General features: G+C 49.9%; 1 protein-coding gene across 1 annotated transcript in view; it reads left to right on the forward strand.

Moving 5' to 3' along the window:
• CAPN15 (calpain 15) overlaps positions 1-11,553 on the forward strand; it is a 110,510-nt gene extending 98,957 nt beyond the window's left edge. The window contains exons 8-12 of the mRNA XM_054994942.1: positions 982-1,143; positions 1,945-2,174; positions 3,263-3,429; positions 4,936-5,114; positions 7,516-11,553. Coding sequence (XP_054850917.1) covers positions 982-1,143; positions 1,945-2,174; positions 3,263-3,429; positions 4,936-5,114; positions 7,516-7,693 — 916 coding nt within the window. The 3' untranslated portion in view covers positions 7,694-11,553. The remainder of the gene's footprint in view (positions 1-981; positions 1,144-1,944; positions 2,175-3,262; positions 3,430-4,935; positions 5,115-7,515) is intronic.
• Positions 11,554-19,855: the final 8,302 nt, after the last annotated feature.

The following is a 19,855-nucleotide window of genomic DNA, read 5'->3' on the forward strand; positions in this document are numbered from 1 at the left end:
AGTTCGATGCTGGCGGAAGCCGAGTTCAGGTAGTCAGTTCAAGGTTGACTCAGCCTTCCATCCTTCTGATGTCAATAAAATGAGTACCCAGTTTCGTGGGGTAAAGTGTAGATGACTGGATAAGGCAATGGCAAACCACCCCGTAACAAAAGTCTGCCAAGAAAACATCGTGATGCGACATCCCCCCGTGGGTCAGTAACGACTCGGTGCTTTACCTTTACTGTTTAAGAAAAAAAAAATCCCTTTTTTCCTCACAATCACCCTCACATGCTGACCATTCTGTTAAACTATGATCTATAACAAGCCATCCTATATTACCAGTTAAACTGAGGAGGTCTAAGGCAAAAGCCTTTGATGGCAGCGAAAACCTTTTGAGAGAGTCAGGGAGGCAGCAATATACAGGTCACGCAAACAAAAAAGGGGAAGGTATTCTCGAAACAAAAGCCTGCGTAAAGTGGAGAACACCTGAAGCTCTGTGAGGGGGGGCGGGGGGAAAGTGTTGGTTGTGACCAGGGGTCTCCTGAGATGTAAGTTTAAGGTAACATAAGGAGGAGCTGGATTGTAGGTCCAAAGGTTTTAAGGCTATAGAAAAAAAAAACAAGCAAATCATTACTCTGCCGTATTGTCCATTTTCTCTCCTGAGGTTCCTTACAATTGCTACTCAAATGGCTTTTGAAAGAGTACAAGTCTGCCGAGAGATCCCATCCTTCAGATGGGAGAAGGATCTTCTTCAAGTAGCTCTGTCTGCCATCCATGGGTTGCTCTTTCTGCACTCTTTATTGCAGATCTTGTACTGTCTGATTGAATTGTTGTATGTATTTTGTAATCTGTCTTGAGTATCAAAAAGTCAGGCTATAAAATAATAATAATATATACCTCACAGAGGAGAAATGTACAAGAGCATTGTAACTTTGGGGGGATTAACCTAACTTTGGCAGTGGTATCTGCAGTGACTGATGGCCATCTGTTTACCCTTCCCAGGTACTTTGACTCAGTGGACATCTGCAAGCTCCATTCGGACTGGCACGAGGTCCGCGTTCAGGGTACCTTCCCCAACAGGGCCAGTGGGCCTGTAACTGTCACCTCGTTGACCGTGCTGGAGCGTGCAACCTTGGAGTTCGCCCTTTTCCAGGAAGGCAGTCGGTAAGGTGGTGAGAGAGCACATTCATAGGGTGCTCTTGTGTTCTGTGTTAAAGGCACTGCTGCCCCCTGGTCCCACCCTTACCTTTACTCGTAGACAGGCTGCTTAGAATATTTGTAAAAAAAAACACCCTCTTTTCTCCAAGGAGCTTCCAGGGGCATACCTGGCTCTCCCTTCCTCTTTAGTATCTTGTAGAGACAAGCAGGGAGGGCCTTCTTGGTGGTGGTTCTCCGTTTGCACAGCCCCCTTCCTAGGCAGAGCCTTCCAAACAGATATGTTCACCAGTCACATTCATCATTCCCACACCTGATTGAGACCCTTTTTTCAGCCTCCCAAGTCCTTTAAATAGTGGATCTTGTTTTTAAAAAAAACTATTTTAAATTTTAATAATGTTCTTCAGTATAGTCACAAATCGTATTACTTCATTGTTAGTCCTGCCCCTGCCTGCACTAGCCCTAAGATAAGAGCGGGCAGAAACTGTGTTCACCGCCTCATGTGGACATAAGAAGAGCCCTGCTGGATCAGAGCAGCTGGATGGACCATTACAATGGAGGGCCAATAACCAGGGCCTTTCCCTGAAGTTGCCTCTGGACACTGCGATCCAGAGATTTACAGCATCTGAACCTTGAGGTTCCCGCTAGTCACAATAGCTAGTCGCCACTAGCTAGTCGCCTATTTCCCGTGATGCTATCTAGTCCCTTTTTAAAGCTGCATATGCTTGTTGCTGTCACTTCGTCCTCTGGCAGGGCTTTGACCCCACTTGTCCTCCTCTCCTCCCCCCACCCCCACCCCCACCCCGGCAGGCGCTCAGATGCAGTGGACAGCCATTTGCTGGATCTGTGCATCATGGTCTTCCGAGCCACTTTCACCAACGGCAACAAGCTGAGCCTCGGCCGCCTGATGGCGCACAGCAAGCGTGCTGTCAAGAAATTCGTCAACTGCGATGTTATGCTGGAGCCGGGCGAGTATGCCGTAGTGTGCTGCGCTTTCAACCACTGGAACACACCCGTCTCAGGCACCTCTGCTGGCCAAGGTAACACAGCCCTGTTCTTAAGGTGCAAGCACAAAGGCGCTCCTGGTATACAGCACTACAACAACAAACAGGTAGAAAATCCCACCAAGACAGGCATAAAACTCACAAGACTACAAATCCTTTTAAAGTGACATTATTGAAGTGCAAAATGCTACTACAATAAATACAATAATGCTGTACATATAATACAATAATACAATGAAAATGTTGTCCACTTCCTCCTTCTTGGGGGAAGAAGAAGTACCGGGAAAAGAGTCCAACAGGTAAATGACAGAAGGAGAAATATTTCCAAAAGTTAATCGTTTCTCTCTCAGTCTGTATTCTCTTATTCTTTAGCAGAATATTTCTCCTCCTGTTGTTTGAAGGACTTACCTGTTGGACTCTTTTCCCGGTACTACTTCTTCCCCCAAGAAGGAGGGGGTGGACAACATTTTCATTGTATTATTGTATTACATGTACAGCATTAGTGTATTTATTGTAGTAGTATTTTGCACTTCAATAATGTCACTTTAAAAGGATTTGTAGTCTTGTGAGTAGAGATGGGCACGAACTGGGGAAAAAACAAACCATGTGGTTCGTGGTTCATCAAATTTCACTAGCCACGAACTTTCACGAACCTGCCCCTGGTTCGTGAACCAGTTCGTTTGTTTCGTGAAAATGTCACATCCAGGTCAGAAAATCATCAGTTCTGGGGTCAGCAGAAGTTCACTTCCCGGTCAGCAGAAGGTCTGCAGGAAGTCCATCCCCTGTTGCCTAGGAAACCGATTGATTGGCATCAGGCTGTCTGCAGTGAGGAAACAAAAAACGAACCAAATGCACCAGCCTAAAGTTCATGGCGGTTCGTCAGAAATGGGATCTGACGAACCGTGGTTCGTGAACCACAAACCGGCCTGGTTCGTGCTTAATTTTGGTTCATATTTTGGTTCGTGCCCATCTCTAATTGTGAGTTATATGCCCATCCTGGTGGAATTTTCTCCCTGTTTGTTGTTGTAGTGCTGTTCTTAAGGTGGCCATATCAGGGACTGCCAGAGTTTCAGGGGAAGGGGCTGTGCAGCCTGCCACTGACTCATCTGTCCCCCCTCCAACAGTGTCCAGTCCCACCACTGGCAGTGGATGCCCCACTGCCGACCTGTCCAGCTACATCTTGGCCATCTACAGCTCCCGCTTGGTGATGGTGGAGCAGATTGAAGCCCAGTCAACCACACTGGCCGACGCCATCATTCTCCTGACAGAGAACAAGGGTGAGCGACACGAGGTGAGTGCAGAGCTTACGGGGCTTGGCCTCTTGCAGTCCAGGTGGCTTTATAGGAAGGCTGCTATTGGAAGCTCTCCACTTTCTGGTCTGCTTATTGCTTGTGCAAATCAAGCCCTTTATTTTGGCACTGCTTTCTGCTTCTGCATGCTGAATTTTTCCCATAAGAGATTCTACCTACCTTGCTCTCCAAACTTAGAACCAGTTGAAAACATCACCATTTCCTTCCAAATAATTCTTGGAATCGGTGAAGGAGCAGAAGATTATCCATTAGAGGTCCCTACCCCACCAGCTCTCCCTGGGGAGAGGAAATGAGTATTAAACTGGTTCAGGTCTGTAGTGGTTTCAAACACACAATGAAAAAGAGCTCCTCCAGAAACAAGACTCTCTAGTTTCTCACCTGTCATCTGCTTGTGAACACTAGAGGGCAGACTTGAACCAGAGTACAAAATACCATCCTTTTTTCAAGCAATATTGTGTTGCCTCTAGAAATTACTCTAGCCTTTTGGCTGTTTTCTCAAATGATACACATACACACACCAATCTCCAGTACAGAAATTTTTGTAGTTGTGTTCTGAACCATAGCCACCATTGAGCTAGAGTCCTGACGTTTACCTTTTTCTGATGCTCTGTGGAGCTTTGGACCATTTTAGAGGCACAGTTACTGTAACCAGGGCTTTTTTTCAGCTGGAAGGTGGTGGAACGGAGTTCTGGCACCTCTTAAAAATGGTCACATGGCTGGTGGCCCCGCCCCCTGATCTCCAGACAGAGGGGAGTTTAGATTGCCCTCTGCGCCAAGTGGCGCGGAGGGCAATCTAAACTCCCCTCTGGAGATCAGGGGGCGGGGCCACCGGCCATGTGACCATTTTCACAGAGGGCGATTTAAACTTTTAAAAACTCCCCCCTTGTTCCAGCTGACCCAAAGTGACATCATTGTGCGGTCCTGAGTTCCACCACCTCTTTTCCCAGAAAAAAAGCTCTGACTGTAACCTTTGCTTGTAAGAGTTTGGTTTGTGTTCTCTCTGAAATGCCAGGGCTGAAGCTGAGAGATCTTTAGCAATACTCCCCCGCACTGAGTTCAGGTTTCAACCAAGGGGCTCAGTCCTGGAAGTCCCTTTGCTACGCCACTTCTGCAGGAAGGTCCGAGTCCAGTAGCACCTTTAAAGAACAACAAGATTAAATACCAGCAAGGTGCTACTGGACTCAAATCTTACTATTCTACTACAGACCAACATGGTACCCACCTGAAACTATTGCTGCATGTTTTTAAAGCAGATATCTATTTTGTCCTCGTAGATTTTGTACACATATTGTCTTTTGAGGAAGTAGCTTATGGGAAGCAAAACTGCAGGCCCTAGGAAAATGGATAAAGATGGGCTGCCCTAGACCCCGATTGTTGCGAGAATTCCCTGTTGCTGCTTGTAGGTGGTGGAGGGAGAGGTGACTGGCTCTCCATCACCATCCATGACTGATTTTTAGGAGGATGAACCAGCTTGGTTTGTTCTGCAGGGGCGTGAAGGGATGACATGTTACTACCTGACTCATGGCTGGGCAGGTCTCATAGTCGTGGTGGAAAACCGACATCCCAAATCTTACCTGCACGTCCAGTGCGACTGCACAGACAGCTTCAATGTGGTGTCGACGCGGGGCAGCTTGAAGACGCAAGACAGCGTGCCCCCACTGCACAGGTGAGAGAGGAGTGTGGCTCCGATGTGCAGACCTACGGAGCGTTTGGACGTGACCTGTTGTCGTCTTCCGTGTGTGTGAAGCCATGTGTGTTGGTCAGAAACCGGGATGCGGTAGCCCATTCGCATTGTGAGCAGGCCAGCTGAGCTGCAGTGTAAGGGCCAGTTCACCCCACACAAACGGACTGTGGACATATAAAGATGCCTTAACACCCACTGCCGGCACCAGGGTTTCTGGCGCCTGCAACCAACCCCCCGCACGTGCGCCACAGACTGCGTGGTGATGTCATCACGCAATGACGTCATCATGCAGCGCTAGCCAGGAGCATTGGCCGGCGGATGGCTGGGGTGGCGGGCGGAGGCTGCTCCACGCTCTGCACGCCGCTCCAGCAGCGGCTTGCAGTAGCACGGGGCTGGCTGGCTGCAGCAGCTGCGACCCAGCCATGCCAGCTCTGCGGCGTACGCCTCTGCCCCCAACACCCCCTCCGGCGTCCCTCTATTGCCCTCGCACGCTGAGGCCACCGCCTACCTGGCCTCAATGGGCGCGCCGGCCCTGTTAACACCCCAAAAAAGATCAGAGCTTAATAGCTTCAAATTGAAAAATGCTTAAATTGCCTTCAGTAGATGATTGGTTGGAGAAAATATGGGATTATTATATACAAGATAAAATATATGATAGGATATTTCAAGCAGAGCACTACCCGAAAGAAACTAATTTTATAGCAAAATGGTTACCGTTCCTTGATTGTGACCAAAAAAACAGGCAACCGCCTAAAAGCTTATTTTTTATCACTCTAGATCAATGAAACAAAACAATTTGACCACAAGGAAAAGAGTTTATTATATCTATTATATCGGTTAATTTGACTATTGTACAGTTGCTTACAAAACTTGTACAGAATTAATAAGCATTTATACACAGGTTATGTATACTTATCGTCAGGGCTTTTTTTCTGGGAAACGAGGTGGTGGAACTCAGTGGGTTGCCCTCAGAGAAAATGGTCACATGGCTGGTGGCTCCGCCCCCTGATCTCCAGACAGAGGGGGGTTTAGATTGCCCTCCACACCACTTCAGCAGTGCGGAGGGCGATCTCAACCCCCCTCTGTCTGGAGATCAGGGGGCGGGGCCACCAGCCATGTGACCATTTTCAAGAGGTTCCGGAACTCCGTTCCACCGCGTTTCCCCTGAAAAAAAACCCTGCTTATCGTTACTTTCTAATTATGTATAATGATCCTGCATTAATAAAAATTTATTTAAAAAAAAAGATCAGAGGAAGGGGAGGGGGTGGAAAGACGAAGCCTGGACTTTTAAAAATCCTGTCCATTCTCACTGTGCTGTGAGTGCTTCTCCTCACAACAGCCCTGTGAGGTAGGTTAGGCTGAGGGAGGTGGACTGGCTGAAGGGCACATGTCATTTCCCAAGAGGCTGCTGGCCTATGCGTGCATGTGACCCCACAGTAAGCCGACTGTCTGTGTTGCCCTGGCCAAGAGGAGACTGTAGGAGACTTGCACATAAATGTCAGCTTAGAAATTCCTGGTTTTGTTTCCTATCCAAAAGCTCAGTTCAGGAAGTGGGTAAGAGATTTGGTGCCTGGTCAGCCAAGCTGCACCACTTGGTGGCGTTGGTGGCGTGGGCCCAACCTGCTTGGGGGGCATGTTGGTCCGTAAAGCAGGCTCTACGGCAAGCGTCCCGCATACTGTGGGTTCCAAGGGCAACACTTTTTGGCAGAACCACAGAGCCTTGGTGCCAGTGTGGGGTTCACAGTGTCTGGAAGAGGTCAGGAACATGGCCAGAGTTTTATTTATTTTTATTTTACTTTATTTATACCTCAATGGGGACCCAAGGTGGCTTACATAATTCTCCTCTCCTCTATTTTATCCTCACAACAACCTTGTTAGGTAGGAAGGTGAGAGTGTACAACTGGCCCAAGGTCAGCCAGTGGCAGCGGGGAGATTTAAACCTGGGTCTCCCTGATCTTGGTCTGACACTCTAACTGCTACACCATGCTGCCTGTCTGGTTGCAGAGACCATTTGTGCATTGAAATGTTTCAGAAAACTCAGCACATCTCTATGTGGCTGATCATATGGGACCAGCCCAGGTGAGCCTGATCTCGTCTGATCTCAGAAGCTAAGCAGGGTCGGCCTTGTGAAGGCCAAGGTTGCAGAGGCAGGCAATGGCAAGCCACCTCTGTTAGTCTCTTGCCATGAGAACCCGACCAGGGGTCGCCATATGTCAACTCTGACTTGAGGGCACTCTCCACCACCATATGGGGCTCTGCTGGGACCACATCCCTGCTGTTAGTTTCTGGGCCTTGCTAGGGGAAGTGTTTGTGTGTGGTTTGATGCCTCTGTTGTTCACTCTTCACACTCTTATTTATTTATTTGTTTGTTTTTGTCCTCCAGACAGGTACTGGTGATTTTGTCTCAGCTGGAAGGCAATGCCGGCTTCTCCATCACCCACCGCCTGGCCCACCGCAAAGCCACTCAGGCCTTCCTGAACGACTGGATGTCAACCAAGGGGACGCACAACCCGCCACTCACTCCTGATGTGGCGGGCCTCCATGGGCCCCGGCCGCTATGACAAACGGCCCCGCCCCCCCTGCCGCTCTTCCGCTTCTGCCTTTTTTCAGGACCCATCTGCCTCGGGTATTGCCCGAGCCGCCGTTACTGAGCCGTCAGGGTTGAGGAGGAGGAGGAGGATGACATTGGACTGGGTGTCTCAAGCCAAGCACCTTTCCTCCTCCCCCCTAGGAGTCAGGCAGGGAGCTGCTCAGGTTCCCCCTTCCCTTACAAGCCCCCTCTCCCCTCCCCTCCCCACAGATCATGCACTTTATCCAGAGCTGCTGTCAAGATAGGAGACCAAGGGAATTTCACAGTCTCGAAGAGGGCGAGTCCCACCGCGTGGATGCTCCTGGACAACAGAATCCCGGGGCTGGCCCTCCCTGCAGCCACCAGAAGCCCCTGTGGCTGCAACAATATACCTCTGGCCACTGTATCTCTGTGCACATGTGTGTGTGTCTGCCTCGCCCCACTGTTAATTGTGTTGGCTGGGTCCTGCAGTGGGGTGGGCTGAAGTCAGGGGAGGGGGGATATGTAGCCCCTTCTCTCTCTCCCTCTCCCTCTCTCTCTCGGATTGCCATAGACAGCAAGGCACTGATTTCCCCAAGCTGGGTCTCCTTTCCGTTCTAGCGCTAGTTAGCAACAAACATTTGGGGCATCCATTGAAAAGACCATAGTGCTGTTCAGACCGACATACCTGTATTTGCCTCCCTCTCCCTGGGACAGTGGAGTCGCAAAGCAGGCTTGTGCAACATGGGCTCAAGCCATCCATATGGTTGGCTTACTCACCTAGGGTGAGCAGCAGTTCTTGCTGGGCGAGTCGCAGGCTCAACTCAGAACACTCCTGCTGTCTTGCCGTGCACATGGTGGGGGGAAGGTGAGCTTTTGAAAAAGCTTGCATGGGCTGATAACTTTTTTTTAATGTAATTCTGTGCACAGCTGGCCTCAGTATGTGCAATGGACTTGTTTAACTATGTAGGGCTATGGACAAGGATCCCTTTTCCTACGTCCTTGGTTTCTGTCCATAAGAAGGCTTATGTAAAGAAAGGCAGGTGGGCAGTGAGGCAGAAGAAACATCCCTTTCCGTGCCAGCTAAAAGCCATTTCTCTCAATCCACATGAGGCACAGCTGGAGGCTTGTGCCTCTGGGACTTAAATGTAGTATTCTGTTTCTGCAATGGGCAAGAGATTTGCCTGTTCGGGGCGGGGGGCACTCTGGTGTGTGCTGTAGTCTCCAAGGACAGAGCTGCTTGGATCTTGCACAAGGGCTACGGAGTTCATTTATATGGCACTTACAAGCCATATAGTAGGGAGATGTCGGGGCACTAGCCATTTCTATTCCCAGCAGTCCACTGGCCATAGGGGAGCTGCGACACAGCTTGGAAGTGGGGGACCAGGAGGCAGCCATCTTCACCAAGGGTGCCTTGCAGTTGAGCACTAATTCGAAAGCCAGCGGGACAAGTGTGCCGCAAAACGTTCCCACCTTGGTTCAGAAACAGCCTTTTTTGCTCTTTACCCATCCGGTTTGGCGTTGGATGCTCCACTCTCCCTCCTCTGATCTTTGCAAACAACGCTTGTTTTTAACCCTTCTGTCACGATAGCCTCCCACCCAACCTGAGGAGAGAAGCCTTGCGCTGGGAAGGGACCGGCCGAGGCAGTGGGACAGAGATGCCCTGTGGAGCCTGAGGGTCACGTGTCGGTCCTTGGCTGAGAGGGGATGGGTGTGATGGGTATGGCTACTGGTGGCCTGGGGACTCGGTAACAGGGTATCAAGGACAGGGTTTCGGGTCCACACGGTGGGCTCGGGCACAGGGTCACCGGGGGAGGGGAGGGTGGCGTTTTCTTGCTCACTTAATCGATTCGGGCACAGGGTTGATGGTGCGCATCCCGGGAAGAGTTTGAGGCTCATGTGCAGCAGGGTCTCCCCCCGTTCTGTGGCTCTCCGTGCCCGGCATCAGACCGATCCCTGTTCCTTGGTAGGAGCCGACATGCACAAAAAGAGTTCATTCAGCTCCCTCCCTGCACACGCATACAATGCGCTGACCTGTGGGTTTGTAGTGCGTTAGAGGGTGAGCGGAAAGGCAAAAAGAGTTTTGGACAGCGGTTCCAGACCTCTTCCGAAAATCTCTGCAGGTGACTTAGTTTGGATTGAACCTACCCCGATCCCCCCTACCTCTCATTCAGTTCTGCAGGTTGGTGGGAACAGACAACACCTGTGGCCGGACCTGACTGTTAGCACTTCCCACGGTGGAGTTCCGTGGCTCTCTTTTTGGCTTCACGGGGCTCCAGCACAGGTGGGAATGCTGCCATTTATTTGGGGTGAGGGGAAAGACCACCAAAGTCAAAGAGCACCCTAGAGATACGCCAGGCCGAGAGAGCAGCTCTTCCCTTTCTGCGCGGTGCTCTTGCTTGGCCAAAAGGCGGCTCTCGGTCGGAACTGTTCTTTCAGAACTGTGCATCGTGTTTTCTAGATTTCTAGTTTTTCAGGCAGGAGATGGACCCTCATGGCTCACCAGGGTGAAGCCCCCATCCCTGAAGGTGGAAGTAGGGGACGTCTCTGGGCACCCTCAGCACTGGCAAGGGAATGGTGTGTCTGCATGTCTGCCTCCCTTGAGCCAAGTTTCAGTTTATCTTCCAAGGATGGTTTCCCTTTTCCCCCAGCAGAGCTCCTGTTCTTTTAATAGCTGCATGGCAGGCAGAAATTCCACAGGGGAAGGTTCCCCCACCACACACAAATAAAGTGGTTCATTTGTGCCTGCCGTGTAACTGCTTAAGGCTTAGGTGCCTTGCCTGGAGAAGGCAGCAACTTCCTCTTTCTTCCAGTGGAGGCTAGCAAGTTTGCACTAGGGGTCGTCTTGCAGTGTCTTCTGGGAAATGTAGTTCTTTGTAGTTTTAAGGCAGGGGCACCTGAAACCTGCTACTGTGTTGCGGGAGGGGAGGGGTTGGAGGGGACAGGGTTGTCTCATGTGCATGCTCTTTCTCAAAGGGGATGGGTGCCTGCCAGTTCTTTGAGAGGCAGCCAGCACCCAGTGTCATCAGAGGTCCAGTAACGCAGGGAGAGGTGGTTGGGCGGAAGGGGCCGAACTGCAGCCGGGCCTCTGAAAGCACCTGCCTCCTGGTTGCCTCTGCACTGCGCACCGAAACAGGTTTTCTACTTGTTCCCCTCTGTCCCGGAGAGCCTTGGCAGGATAAGGATCTTGGAACAGAGAATTCTCCGCTGTTTCACAAAGCCCACCTCCCCACCAGGATTCAGGGCAGGAGGGTAGAGAAAGGACATTTCTGCCTGGTCTGGAACCACTCCATTTGTAGCACAGAAGAGGATCTTTCTCCCGGGAAGCAGATGTTGATTGAACTCTTGGGCAGCTGCTGAGCTGGCTTCCGGAGCCTAAAGAAGGGCAGAGTTGAGGGCTTAAACTGGACTTTTGGGGTACAGCATCGCAGTGCTGTATCGTACTAGGAAATCCCCCCATCACCCAATTTCCATTTCCTCTCCATCTTAATCAGGTAGCAATGAGCAAGAAGTTTCTTTCGTTGGTCCCTTCGGTGCCCGCCCTCCCACATCCTCATCTCTCGTTCATCTGGTTTCCACCTTTCCCCGGAAGGGCTCCTTGAGGCCAGGGGGTGGCCCAGCCTGTCTTTGTTTTGACTCTGTTGAAATGTCTTTCCCCTTCCAATGTGTCTCGTCTTTTTGTTCCCTCTCCGAGCTGTGAATAATTTTTAACCATGTAAATATTGTCCAGCTCTTAAGAAAACATAGGATATTTTATCAATTGTAAATTGATACCTGTAATCGGTTCCCTGTATAATATGAAATATCCCATGGGTGGTTTTCAAACTCAGGTTCCAAAGGACCAAATAATAAAAAGAAAGTTTTGTTTTTTAAGTATGCCTGCCTATTTGCTCTCTGGGTTTGCTACCCTTGCTTTTGGGATGGAGTATTCTTGCCTGGATCGACACTGTAGGAAGGGGGCAAAATTTGGTGGCAGAGTTTGTCCCAGAGAGAACGTGGCCAGAAGAGGGAAGGTGCTTGTTCCTACTCCATCCCTAAGAGGAGCAACTACACACCTTCCAGTGTGACGAAGTGATGGAAACATCAAACCGATCCTCAGTCTGTGTTTTGGATTTCGATCCAGAGATTCCTCCACGGAAAACAAGACAACAAGGATCGTCCTTCCTATTTTTCTACTAACTTTGTAGTATCCCAGTGAGGTGTTTAAGGGATGGAAGTGAGTGATTGGCTATTGTCGCAGTGCAGGTTGGGGAGCAGATCTCCCCAGTCCTAGACTGCTATTTTTACCATGATTTTTAAAGTGTCGCATGGCTTGATAGTTTCTCTCGTGCGTGGTGTTTGTAAACACGTAGCTCAGTTTCTATTCTGGTCCTTCCCAAAGAGTGCCAGTTTGTAAAGTCTTACTGCTTATGCCGAAAAAGCACCCAGGCACAGATTTTCTTCCTGGTATGCTTTTATCCCCCTTTTCATCCGTAGATCTCCGGATGCCATGCTGATGAATGGTGCGATGCTGTGATTAATTGCTTCTGTGGGTGCAGCCGCACACATGGAATTCTGGCTTGAAAGACCTGTGCATTTATTACTGCAAATGTCCAGCAGGTGGCAGCATAATCTAAAGGCTTTGGCCATTTCAACTGCAACCTTGAAAGGAGGTGGGGACGCGGAAGAGTCTCTGCTTTGCGTGCACAAGGTCGTAAGTTCAACCCCCAACATCTCCAGTAGGAGGTGATGTGAAAGACCTCTGCCTGAGACCTTGGAGAGTCGCTACCAATTCTGACCTTGCTGAACCAAGGGCCTGATTCAGTATAAGGCAGCTGCATGTCAGTAAACCTTTAATGGGAATTTTTACGAGGCAGTTTGGTGTGTATATGTGTGTTTACCTCAAGCAATCAGCTCATATATGACTGAGGAACAGAAGCATGTTACAAGAAGAGAAGAGGAAAAGGAGAGAATCAATATGCCAGAGTGCTGAGGTTCTGGGCAAGGACTGTACCACTTCAAACGGCAGGGGAGGGATAACATTTTTCAAACTTCCCCATCTCTTACTGACGTCCCCTGACTCAGAACCTTGTCCTCAGCATGTTATTGATTATAGAGATTTTTTATGTGGGATGTATGATAAAATTGTGATATATTTCCCCCCCCCCCCACACACACACACTCCAACCTGAAATAGAGCAGGTTGTGGCTCAGTGGTAGATCGCCTGCTTTGTACACTGCCAGGTTCAATCCCCAGCATCTCCTGTTAAAAAAAGGATTGGGTGATGTGAAAAGTCTCCATCTGAGGTCCCAGAGAGCAGCTGCCAGTCTGAGTAGGCGATACTGACCCTGATAGACCAAGAGGCTGACTCAGTATACAGCAGCTTCATGTGTTCTTGTAGAACAAACCCATTCTAGCACAGCATCTTACGCCTACAGCATCCCCATGATCTACTTGGCTAGTAACACAAGACGTTTCCGGCAGGTTTTGTGTCTTGAGACGTCCTTGCTGGCATTTGCTGGGCTTTGTAATTGCTTTTGAATCTGTACCGGTATCTTCCCTACTATCAAATTTTGAATGACCGGTCTAGTTTTCCGGATCCAGATTTTCAGAAGATCGGGACAAAATTCACATGAATTTAGTCGCATGCTAACTCACCCACCCTCCGGGATTCCCCAGAGGTTCTGAGAGTACATCAGCACATTCCTTTGGCTGGACCATTCCCTGGTTCCTTCCAGGGTGAGCTTTCATAAGCAAAGAGTCCACTTTGCGAGACGCGGGCCTCAGTTTGCTTGAGTTGGTTTGGGAGAGACGTGCTGTGCTGCTGGGAGAAAGCTGCAGCTGTCCTCGGCCCTTCGCTCTGCTTCTCCAGGCCCCTTGCGTGGAAACGCAGCCCATGAGCCAAGATGGGGACAGTCTACCAATAACAGCAGAGCAAGAAAATAACTCCTGCTACTCACTTATTGCTGTGACAGCCTGTCAATCCCTAGTGGCACCTTTGCAGGCCATCTGGTGCCAAGCGGTGTGTGTGTGCGCGCGCACACACACGTTTGGCTGTTCCTGCATTGTGAAATGGTTTCCTTCAAGCTTGCGACTTGACTATCCTGCCTCTTAAAAGTTGGAAGGGAGCACAGCAGTTCATACAGCATGGCTTATGTTGACCGTTGGATTCTCAGGTGATAACCCAATGGCTAGAGGTTCTTATTTCCCTCCCTGCCTCTTCTCACACACAACAGATGTAGTGGCAAAACTTCCTGGTCTGTTAGGACTGCAGATGACATGACTAAATGTCCTGACCACAGGACAACTAAATGACTGCAGAAGTGGTCTAACCTAGCCACCTCTGCTAGATTCTTCGGTGCAAGGTTGTTGTTTTTTAACATGCGGTCTTAAGATACTGCCACCTTATCAGTGAGTTGGACTTCTCTTGGGGGAGGCGTGTGTTTAGATCCCTGCTTGTCATGAAAATTCTCTAGGTGATTTAGGCTACTCTCTCTGCCTAGCCTCACTTGTAGGAGTGCTGTGAGAATAAAACGGGGGCGGGAAGAATCATGCCTGAAGCTCCCTGGAGGAAGAGTGGGATACCTAGGACACAGGACAGAGGCGTGCATCAAAGGGACTATAATCCTGCTCATATCCTGCTGGACTTGGGCTCCTTGAGACCGCATTCATTTCACATGCTAGTTATACCTGGGGGACTGAAGAGTGCTTAACTCTGGCTGGATCGTGCCCTTAGCATCATCCATGAAGCTGGCTGGAAGCACCAAGTGCTGGGGGGTGCCGGATGTGGGAGGGATGTGCTCCAATGGCTCAGAAGTTGCTGAGGCTCCCAGCTGAGTTTTCTAGCTGAGTAGAGTCAGCAGCCTGTTTGCCCGTGCTGGGCACAGTCTCCCTGCCTTGCCTGAGGTGGACACCTAGAGAGACCAGCTCGGTGAGACAGAAGGAGAGGATTTCTGTCTGTCTTAGAGCAACTTGTAATAGATTTTCTGGGCAAAACAGCTTTGTGTTCAGGAGGCCCTGTCAGAAGCCATCAGCCTCAGCCGCAGAGGAACAGATGGAGAGTTAATTTGGGAAGGGGAATGGAAGGGGGAGCTTGCAGAAGAAGCAATTCTCCTGCACCTCTCTCTTCTCTGTCTTCGTTCTGTGCCGTTTTTCTGTTATGGAAGTGAAATCTCAGAAAATGAGGTGTGAGTAGTTGAATGCCTCAGTAGCTGCCTGGGCTTCCCAAATTGAGAGATTTACCAGCCTTCCGTGTGTGGTGTCTGTGCTAGGGTAGTCAATTGGTAACGCTGTCTGGCCTTACCAAAACTCCTTACTAACTGGTAAGAAATAGCAATTCTGGAGTTGATGTTACGGCCCGCTTTTGGATGTTACGTGGAAGATGTAAATGTACATGTTTTCAAGTAACAAGCTGACCCCGAGCACATGCATTGCGTAATTGTGACGCTCTTTCTGCTGCAGTTGATGCTGTCAGCTTCAGTATGGAGCTGTCCACTTCCAAACCTTGTGTTGCCGGGCAGAGCAACTGGTCAACTTCGGTTTGTGCCAAAAAACATACAAGGTGAAGTTGCATATTCTTCATCCACCACTTCTTGGCAGCAACGCTCTGTACGTTTCTGGGATTTAAGGGTGCGTGCAGTTATTTTCAGCAGCGAACTAACTGGAGAAGTGCATTCACTGTATACCTGATTGGCTGGTCTTCGTGTCAATCACAAAGCTGCCTCCCCCTCTCAGAGCAGTTTTCAAAGCATACCAAAATAACCTGGGGGGGGGGGCTTTTTTAAAAAAAGTGGGGAGAAAATTTTGAAGCAGATAACACTAGATGTTGGGAAGTCGGAAACAGACAACCTGCCAAAATATGCTAAAAGGGCACCATTTGGTACAGTCAGGGCTTTTTTTCTGGGAAAAGAGGTGGTGGAACTCAGTGGGTTGCCAGCACAGGGGGCAACTCTTGGTGGGAGGTGGTGCCCCTGGTACCACATGTGCATGCGCAAAGTTCACACATGCTCCCAAGGTCAATGACGTCACTTTGGGTCAGCTGGAACAAGGGGGGAGTTTTTAAAAGTTTAAATTGCCCTTGATGAAAACGGTCACATGGCTGGTGGCCCCACCCCCTGATCTCCAGACAGAGGGGAGTTTAGATTGCCCTCCGCGCCACATGGCGCGGAGGGCAATCTAAACTCCCCTCTGTCTGGAGATCAGGGGGCGGGGCCACCAGCCATGTGACCGTTTTCAAGAGGTTCTGGAACTCCACGGAGGGCAATCTCAACTCCCCTCTGTCTGGAGATCAGGGGGCGGGGCCACCAGCCATGTGACCATTTTCAAGCAGTGCCGGAACTTCATTCCTCTGCGTTCCAGCTGAAAAAAAGCCCTGGGTACAGTGAGTCATCCTGTTTTGTTACGAAAAGTGACCATCTGGACTTTGATTTTATGGGCTTTGAAGGGGAGGAGTGAACAATTAATGTGGCTGCAGCAGAGCCCATTCCTTCCAGGGTTCTGGTACATGCTTGATGACAAACGCAGCTACCACGATGGCTGGGTTGAAACTTCTCTTGCTTGGCCTTGCAAATTGTAAACAGGAAATGAGGGGCAAAAGGGCGTTGCTGGTGGGTTACTGGTTGCGTTGGCCCTAGCACTCCTTGGCTTCGCGCTTGCTTTGTGTCCTCATGTTGATTATTGGAAAGGAAGAGGCCATCTGGATTTGGCAGGCATAGCATTGGATAACTAGATCTCCAGTCGGTTTTTGAGCATGCGCCAATCATTTGGGCATAATCGATAAGAGACTTTTTTGAAGTTTCTGTTCAATTTTACTTGGTGTCAGAATGGGGTAACCTACCAGGTTATGCCAGGAGCGGAGAAACTTTTCCATGACTGCAAGCTTTCAGGCAAATCTGCTATTCCCAGGTTATGTATTTCTTATCAGTAACGAAACCTCTTGGGGATACAGAAGCAGATGTGTAAATAACGGCTGCAAGATGGATTTGGAGATGCATTTTCCGGCAACATGCATAATACAAGCCCCGCTGATGCTTTTGGAAGGGTTACAACTCTGCAGCTCCTTCAGGTTCAGGCTTGCTTTCTGCACTTGGCGAGCCTGTGTGCAAATTCTTGGAGCAATCCACACTCTCTCCCTGGCAGTCTGTACTGTGTCCCCTCAGGAATCAACCCCTGGCCAGCCATCGGGGAGATTGGATGTGTTCTCTCCTTATCTCTTTTGTGTGGGCTTCTGCCTCCCACCGCCTTGCTATGTTCCTGGAACATGGCCACGGCTGGGGAGCTTGTACCGTTTACCCCATTATGGAAAGCACCGAGGTGGAGGGGGGAAGTGTCGGTGTAGCCTCAGCCTTTCTCTCGCTCACTCGGCCTGCCTGATTTGCTTTGACTAAAATGGGAGCTGCTGGTGAATATTTGATGGATCCCAAAGGGCAGATAGAACATATTGTGCATTTTACAACACAACTTTCCGCCTAGAGACACGGCAAGGCTGCAAAAGAACCAGGCAGACATTTTCTCAGAGGAAGAGGGTGGGAAAGAAGTGTGTGGGGAGCAAGCCGCCCTTCAAAAGGAGACAAATTTCCCCCTCCCGATCGACGAGGCAGTGCCAGAAGGGTGCCCTGGTGCAAAAGTGGAACACTTCCTCCCTCTGCCAGCGAATTCCACCTTCAACATGCAGTTCATTCACTTATGGAAAGAAAGACCTAGAGCGTGGGGATGGCCAGTAGCTTTCGCTGGCTTTTTAGAAAAGGATTAGCCCAAATCCTTTATAAGAGAGGTTCATCAATAGCTGCTAGCTAAGCATCTCTCTAGACACGCAGGTTTTTAAAGAGTTGGGTCTGGGTTCCCCGCAGCCACACAGCAGCTTTGGGGAATGGCTGTTAAAAAATAAAGGAGAGCCCAAACAGTCTCAGAATGCCACTGCGGCGGGGAGGAAGGGCTCCTGCCTCCCTACCAAGCAGTTCCCCATGTTAAAATAGCCACCAGGGAGGCATTTCCCTGTTTTTACTGCTCAGCGTGCCCAGGATACTCCATGTGGAACAGCAAAAAGAGAAACACCCCCCACACACTATTTTGGAAAATGGCTTGGGGGGAGCAGGAGCTCTTCCTTCCCCTGTGGTGGTATTTTGAGGCCATTTGGGCTCTCCTTTATTTTTTAACAGCATTCCCTGCCGCTGCTGTGTGGCTGTGGGAACCCAAGTTGGGTCTGAGGAACCCGGACCCAGCTCTTCAAAAACCTGCATGTCTAGAGAGACCCTAAGTGTGTATGCATGCACACAAAACTCTTATCTTATTCCTGCTTGGCCTAGCTCCTCCGGTATCCTTTTCAGAAAGAGTGGAATCTAGTTCATCCAGAAAGCAGTGTGTGTGCTGCAAAACTAGCGTAAAGTTGCCATAAAATGTTCCACAGGAAAATGTGCCATGTCCCTCTGCTTGCCAGATGCTACAGGCAAACCACAGGGGAAGGCTGTCATTTTCATGCCTTACTTATACCTGGTTGGAGAATGGAAGAGCTTTACTAGAACACATCTTCTAATCCGGCCCATCGTCCTCTTTCCCACTGTGGCAAATTTGACAGCCTCAGCATACGTACCAAACGAATGCAGATACCTATGCCTCCCTCTGTTACTGAGTCCCAACCGATGGTGGTTTAATAAAATTGTCACCACTGATACACCTGCCCTCCATGAATGTATCTCCTCTCCTTTTAAAGTCATCTAATCTAATGACAGAAGGAAGGGGACATGATATAGCCCAATCTTGTCGGATCTCAGACACTAAGCCGTGTTGGTGCTTGGATGGGGGGGGCACCAAGGATGACTCTGCAGAGGAAGGCAAAGGTACACCATCTCTGCTTCTCAGTTGTCTTGAAAGCCCCTGGCTGGGATGCCATAAATCAGTTGTGATTTGATGGTGCCTGCATTCATAAGCTAGCGGTCCCGGGGCAGTGAGTCCTGCAAGAAGCATTTCCTTTTGTCAGTCTTGAGTCAGCTGCTGGTTGATTTCGTTGGAGGTCTCCTCTCTCTCCCCGTCCCAAGTTGGGAAATTCCTGGAGATCTGGGGGGAGAAACCTGGAGAAAGTGGGGTTTGGGGAGGAAAGGACCTTGGCGTGGCATAATTCCATAGAGTCCACCCCCAAAAGTAGCCATTTTCTCCAGGTGAACTGATCTCTGTGGCCTGGAGACCAGTTATAATTCCGGGGGATCCCCAGCCACTACCTGGAGGCTGGCAACCCTAAAAGGCAGAGGTGTGCTGGAGCAGTGAGGAACAGTCCAAGTAGATCCTATGTTGAGAAAGAGGTGAGAGGAGGAATGGGGTTGGAGAATATGGTCCATTCGAAACTTTGCAATAGTTCTTAAAGGAGAAGTTGGGAAGTGTTGCCAAGTCTCCCTATGAGTACCGACCATTCTTGTTTTCTTCTAACACAAATAGCCCGGTTAGGCCTCAATATGGATCAGGGCTGTGCAGGGGGGTGAAATAGACAAGGGGGGTAAGTTTTGAACCCTCCACCCACCCACCCCGCACAGTTTTCTCAGTCAACACTGACCCCTCCCCACCACTGTGTTGCTGTTCACTCTGGGAAGAAAAAAGGCTCAACTTTTTGTTTTGATTGTAATGCAACATGGGGGTGGAAGAGGCAGACTCCCCCTCCCCTCCCCTTAGCGCCGATCTGAATCAGGGCCCTGCACAGCTGCTATTTCTTTTTTAAGACAACACCAGGAAGAGCCAATCCCGGGCTTCCCAGAATCTCGTCTGTGGTCAGAGGCCTTTGCTTCTGATTTCTGCTGCGACCAGGAGTCAGACCCTTGGTTTATCTCCTTTACGGCTGGGTCTGCTCGGATAGGCAGTGGCTCTCCGGGCTCTCGAAAAGGCGTCCTACTCTGGATGGTCCTTTTAACTGGAGATGGGACCTTCAGCTTGCAAGGAGATGCTGTTCCTGCAACTTTTTCTGTGTTCCCCACACTGGGTGAGCATTTTGGCCCATTGGTGGAGGAGAACACCAGATGTGTCCTGGATTAGCTGCCCTTCCATCGTCAAGCAGGATAAATTTAATCAAATGCCAGATTCAGATGGCTCGACAGGCTACAAAAGCTCCTCTGGTCCTCCTCCGCCAGGGTGTTGTCCCGCGGCTTTGTGGAGCGAGCCGAGTGCTTTGCCTGGGGCCCGCCCCGTGTTGGTGGTTGCGGTGCAATGCCCTCG

Source organism: Eublepharis macularius, chromosome 12 (assembly GCF_028583425.1).
Source record: "Eublepharis macularius isolate TG4126 chromosome 12, MPM_Emac_v1.0, whole genome shotgun sequence".
Lineage (NCBI taxonomy): Eukaryota > Metazoa > Chordata > Lepidosauria > Squamata > Eublepharidae > Eublepharis > Eublepharis macularius.